This window comes from Cibotium barometz, chromosome 41, assembly GCF_041138505.1.
Source record: "Cibotium barometz isolate CiBa-2024 chromosome 41, ASM4113850v1, whole genome shotgun sequence".
NCBI lineage: Eukaryota > Viridiplantae > Streptophyta > Polypodiopsida > Cyatheales > Cibotiaceae > Cibotium > Cibotium barometz.
In genome coordinates, this window is record NC_141086.1 from 43,304,725 (window position 1) to 43,310,184 (window position 5,460).

At 43.3% G+C, this 5,460-nt stretch overlaps 1 protein-coding gene across 1 annotated transcript; it reads right to left on the minus strand.

The window, feature by feature from the left end:
* Positions 1-982: 982 nt before the first annotated feature.
* On the minus strand, positions 983-2,715 carry LOC147614967 (uncharacterized). The gene has a single exon (XM_086779823.1). It carries the CDS (start codon positions 2,491-2,493, stop codon positions 1,870-1,872), a length of 624 nt encoding a protein of 207 aa, XP_086635949.1. The 5' UTR covers positions 2,494-2,715; the 3' UTR covers positions 983-1,869.
* Positions 2,716-5,460: the final 2,745 nt, after the last annotated feature.

Below are 5,460 nucleotides of genomic sequence, written 5' to 3' on the forward strand. Positions count from 1 at the left end.
GTGGATGCTTGTACACATGCTGCACAAACACACACCCAACACAATTGCATGTACATGTCCACAAACATGCCTTTGTTTTTATTTATGCAAAAGCATATATTGTAGACATTGAGCTATTGGTATCGTTTAAATCATTGACCTAAAAAAATCTTGTAATGTTTGACTCTTGACTAGATAATGCTATATGTCAATGTTAGCATATTATGTGGTAAGGTAAATGCACATTCTAGATTATACAATGGTGTAATAGGTGTATTTGGATATTGTGTAATTACACATATGCAGAAGCATAATACGATTAAAAGTCGAAGAACAACCTATGTGTACCATCGTCCTTGTTGGTGGACCACCATGTACCCTACATCCTATCCTTAATGTCCATCCTTACTATGTAGTGAAAGAAGGGGGTGGTTGAGGCTTCTTTAGGAAGAGTTATATGTGTAAGGTGTGCACTCGAGACCTACACTACTAGAGAATGAAGAAACTTAACACAACAAATTGCACCCAAATATTTTCACTCAATATTTTTTGGGATTAAATTGAAGAGGTGGCCTAAGGTGTTGATCTCTAAAAGCAAAAAACCTTTTAAAATGTGGCTCCGATTGGACTATCTTCTCTCAAAACTCCCAAAAAAGGAGAATCTTGCTTCAAAATTAAAAAGATATGTCTTGACAATGAACCGAAATGATACCACATGAGAGTATCACGATATGTAATATGTAAAATTAGATTGTCTCTTCAAATAAACATGAGGTCACATATAAACCCAACTTGCTTTTAGATGGGCTAATTTATTGCAGGATTAAAGTGTAAAGTTTACAAGGTGTACCATTTCCTGCACGATTTAAAGTTTAAGTATAAAGCTTACAAGGTGTACAAGTGTACATAAGACTTCAAATGTAAAAGTAATAAAACCGTGTGTGTGTCTTTCGATGTGCAGCACAAAGAAAGAGAGAGAGAGAGAGAGAGAGAGAGAGAAAAGAGCTCAAAAAGCACTTTTTTTTGCAAATTGCCTCTGGCAACATGGTGGAGGGAGACCTCACAATGTTTGGATGACGTAAAGCTCGTGCGTTTTTTACAATGGTGAGCACTATTATTACTTGGATTGGTTTAGACCTTATCTCGTTGAATGGTTGCGATACACTACTGGCTGCATCTGGAGTTCCACAGTAATATGGGCATGTTGAACGTTATGCTGAAGATTGATAGACTTTAAGGATTTTAAGACTACCTCAACTTCTTGCCAAATACAAGTTTTGCATGCTATGGAGGGAGGGGGAAGAATGCGGTCGTCTCTCTCGCTGTAGGAGGAGGAAAAATGCCCGTCTGCATATGGTGTAACCACTGCTCAAATGGAAGCACAACATGGGCAGACAGAAGGCCACATGGTCCAAGATGAATACCGAGGACTTGAATGAACAGCATTATCGAGGCTCCATGAAGTAGAATTGAGAAGTGCCAACACCCAATTGTTGTGTTATGCGGCTTCCCCCTCCCCCGCCGCTCCTCCTTGTTATAGAAGATGTGTGCACACCAAGTGGCGATGGAGGTTGCGCGGTAAACACCCACTGGTAGAAGAGGCTTCTTGTGGCGGGCTGAGAGGATTTGACTGAACGATTTTGCGCGCCCATGTTGTGGAAGATTGCTGTAGAAGGCGTGTAAACACCAAGAGGAGGATCTGGATGAGCAAAATTGTCCGTCCTACTTGTGTAAACACCCAATTGTCGATGAAGGTTGTCTGTTGAAGCCGATGCTCATTTGCCTACCCATGAGTCGGTAGAATCTCTGTACACTTGATGGATATATACCTTGCGCACACTGATTTGTACGTGATGCAGGCAACCTATGTCTTCTTCATAGAGTGAAGGCTCAGACTGTGGGAGGTAGGCTCTCACTGATGGTGTCCAGCTTTGGAACCCACGCCTTGGACCTGGTGATCAGCATCATGTACTGCTTCGACGGATGGGAGGTTAATACTTGTGCACCACCTTGCTGCGGGGCGCTATCTAGATCTGTGCTGCCATTCTCCTCAGCATTCTTAGGAGGGTACTGATGCTCAGACGGGAGTAGAGGATCTTGCGCACAAATAGAAGTGCTAAGGGGTGTAACTTTTGCGCTTGTGACGCCTGCACGCTTTGGAGGTTTAGTAGCCTTTGCAGCTGCAAAACACGTTGAGTTAAGAAGCTGCGCAAAGGAGGCCAACTCCTCGGCAGCCACACGTGTGTGCAACCTGTGCATGGGGAATAGGATGTACACACGGCCGGGTTTGGCTTCATCGTCTGCAGCCAAGGGGGCGGCCCGCTTGCCTCCCGCTAATTGACCATCTCCCTTTTCAAACTCCGCCACGAAATGGCCAGGGAACTCCAGCATCAGCTCGGCCACCTGCATGGGGGCGCCGCCCAACACCAACACCCGGCCTTCCACAGAGTGCACCACCTCGATCACGGACACAGATTTTACTGGAGCAGCGACGTAGGAGAGGTAGTTTCCCATGATATAAATGCTTGACTAGGCAGATTATTTAATTAAAAGCAGATGAGGAGTCTAATGCATTAAAGGCGATAATTGAGTACTGCAGCTGTTGTAGCTAAGCCTAAATATCGGTGATCAGAGAAGAATACGAGCAGATTGCCTACTATATTGATAGATCCTGAGCTCGATATATTTTAGGTGCCTTCCAAAGCTTCTGAGAAATGCTGCCGACGCTCAAAGCAATCTAGTTGGAGTGTGGCTGTCGATCATGTCATGTGGTGGAAGACACACCACAGCAGTTCACTTGTCGTGGGATGCTCGGTGGATGATGCTATGTGAGCGCGTGCTTTTGGCCCAACTTTTCCAGGCATGTGGGCCATGTAGGCTCAAGGTGATACTGCACACACATCACAACTTGTTTGCAAGCAAGTATAGAACTACACATGAAATTGTCAGTTTGAGAAAATGCACATCTAATCTTGGTTCGTTTTCTTGAACATATATTCTTAATGATATATTATAATTAGTAGTTATAAGTTGTTATACGTAAGCAAACCAATTCGCCTATGTGTGCATTAGCTACTACACTAGTAGTGTGTATATGTAATACAAGCTCCTTTATTATGACATTTAATATGATGTTGTTTATACCCCGCTCACGTAATGCCCATGTCGCGCGACCCACCCTTCATCCTCGCCTCGACCTCTATTGTGTGTATGCCCTACGTCACAACAAGGGATAAGGGCTATAGCCACGAGCACAGTCACGCCTACAACAACAAAGAAAATGGGAGATTAAAAAAATGATATTGGGAGTCCATACCATGTAGAAAAGTACAATCTTTTCAAAACATGGGCATGTGGATGCTTGTACACATGCTCCACAAACACACACCCAACACAATTGCATGTACATGTCCACAAACATGCCTTTGTTTTTATTTATGTAAAAGCATATACTGTAGACATTGAGCTATTGGTATCGTTTAAATCATTGACCTAAAAACATCTTGTAATGTTTGACTCTTGACTAGATAATGCTATATGTCAATGTTAGCATATTATGTGGTAAGGTAAATGCACATTCTAGATTATATAATGCTGTGTTATCTTTTTTGTTATGTGCATTTGGATATTGTGTAATTACACATATGCAGAAGCATAATATGATTAAAAGTCGAAGAACAACCTATGTGGAACAGATTTTATAGTTTGCAAGCAAATGTAGAACTACATGGAAATGCCAATTTGAGAAAATTGACATCTAAACTTGGTTCATTTTCTTGAACATATATTTTAAATACTAGTTATAAGTTGTGACATATAAGCAAACCAATTTGCATGTGTTTGCATTAGCTACTACACTTGTATATATATTAATACAATAGCTTAGGGTTGGTGCGATAATTACACGCTTCTTTATATGACATTTAAATTTAAGTTAATATTGTAAGCATTATGGATATGATCTCTTCTGTCTCTCTCTCTCTACAACAAAAACACAGGCTCCCAGCATTTATAGCATGGCTTTTATAAAGGGAACTAGAAAAGTTGTTAGATATCCGTAACGCCGCTACGGGCGTTACCACGAGAGGGGACGGCCTCTGGCTCACCACCCAGCCTTAGAGGAAGAATGAGGATTGCCCCTCATCCCCCACAGGCTATATAGTGTGTGGCCTGCCGTCCACACTAGCCTGGCCGCCCATGACTCCGCATGGGCGTCCTCTCCCTCTGAACCCCGGATATGGCCATCCGGTCTGCCGTCGGTCACAAGCATTATAGCCTACGTGACATTACCCCCCCTTAAGAAGAGTTTTCGTCCTCGAAAACAAACTGGGGAAACCTTTTGGAAATTGCACTACGGCGTTCCCAGGTAGCTACCTCCTCATCCCTATCTGTCCATTTAACAAGTACCTCCTGGTACACTTTATGTCGGGTCTGTCTATCACGATACTGTAAAATCTTTTCAGGTTCATGTGGTATCTTTGGTGGCTCTATCAAGTCCACCAAAATCTCTAGAGAAACTGCGTTCTCTAACCCGTGAACTGATTTCTTCAGTTTACTGACATGGAAGACAGGATGGACTTGAGAACTCTCCGGTAACTCAAGTTTATATACTACGTCCCCAATCTTCTTAAGGATTTTAAAAGGACCACAATATCTTGGAGAAAGTTTATTACACTTTCCCCTTTGAAGCTGTGGCAGTCAAAGGTGATGAAGGGCCTACGTCAGAACTCTCCGGCTCCAAACTATACCCAGAAGACACGGCTAGTCTCTCCGGACTAACTCTCGCTTCCCTTCTCGTTGCACCTTCGGCCAGTCTCTCCGGACTAGTAATACGTGCCAACGAGGGAGGTGGTCGCGTCTGTGAAGAAGTGCGTACGCGTACAACGCGCCAGACCTCTGTAAAAGATGGATCGTGCTCACATAAACCACGTAGGGACTCCAAGAAATCATTCTTGAAGACTGTGAAACTAAGTTCATTTATCTGTGGCATGCGGCTAAGTGCATCTGCCACCACGTTATACTTACCTTTCTGGTAACGTATCTGAAGGTCAAACTCCTGTAGAATCTCCGCCCACCGAGCTTTTCTACCCTTCAGTTCATTTTGACTTGAAAGCCATTTCAGACTTTCATGGTCCGTCCGGACCTCAAAAGTAGCCCCATATAAATAGTGTCTCCACTTTTTCAGTGCATGAACTATCGCTAGTAACTCTCGCTCGTAAGCCGAGTAGTTACGCTGCGCACGATCTAACTTTTTACTCTCAAATGCAATTGGGTGTCCCCTTTGCATAAGTACGGTCCCAATGGCCTCATTACTAGCGTCTGTTTCCAAAACAAACGGCTCATTTGGATCGACAATTGTCAAAACAGGTGCAGCTGCTACGGTCACCTTGAGCTTGTCAAAGCTCTTCTGTTGGGCATCCCCCCAACTAATGTTTTTTGTTTTTGACCGTAACTGGTCAGTCAACGGGACTGCGATCTTCG

Bases quoted from the DNA above. Each gene is read 5' to 3' on its own strand.
- LOC147614967 (XM_086779823.1), bottom strand. From the start codon at position 2,493: ATGGGAAACTACCTCTCCTACGTCGCTGCTCCAGTAAAATCTGTGTCC.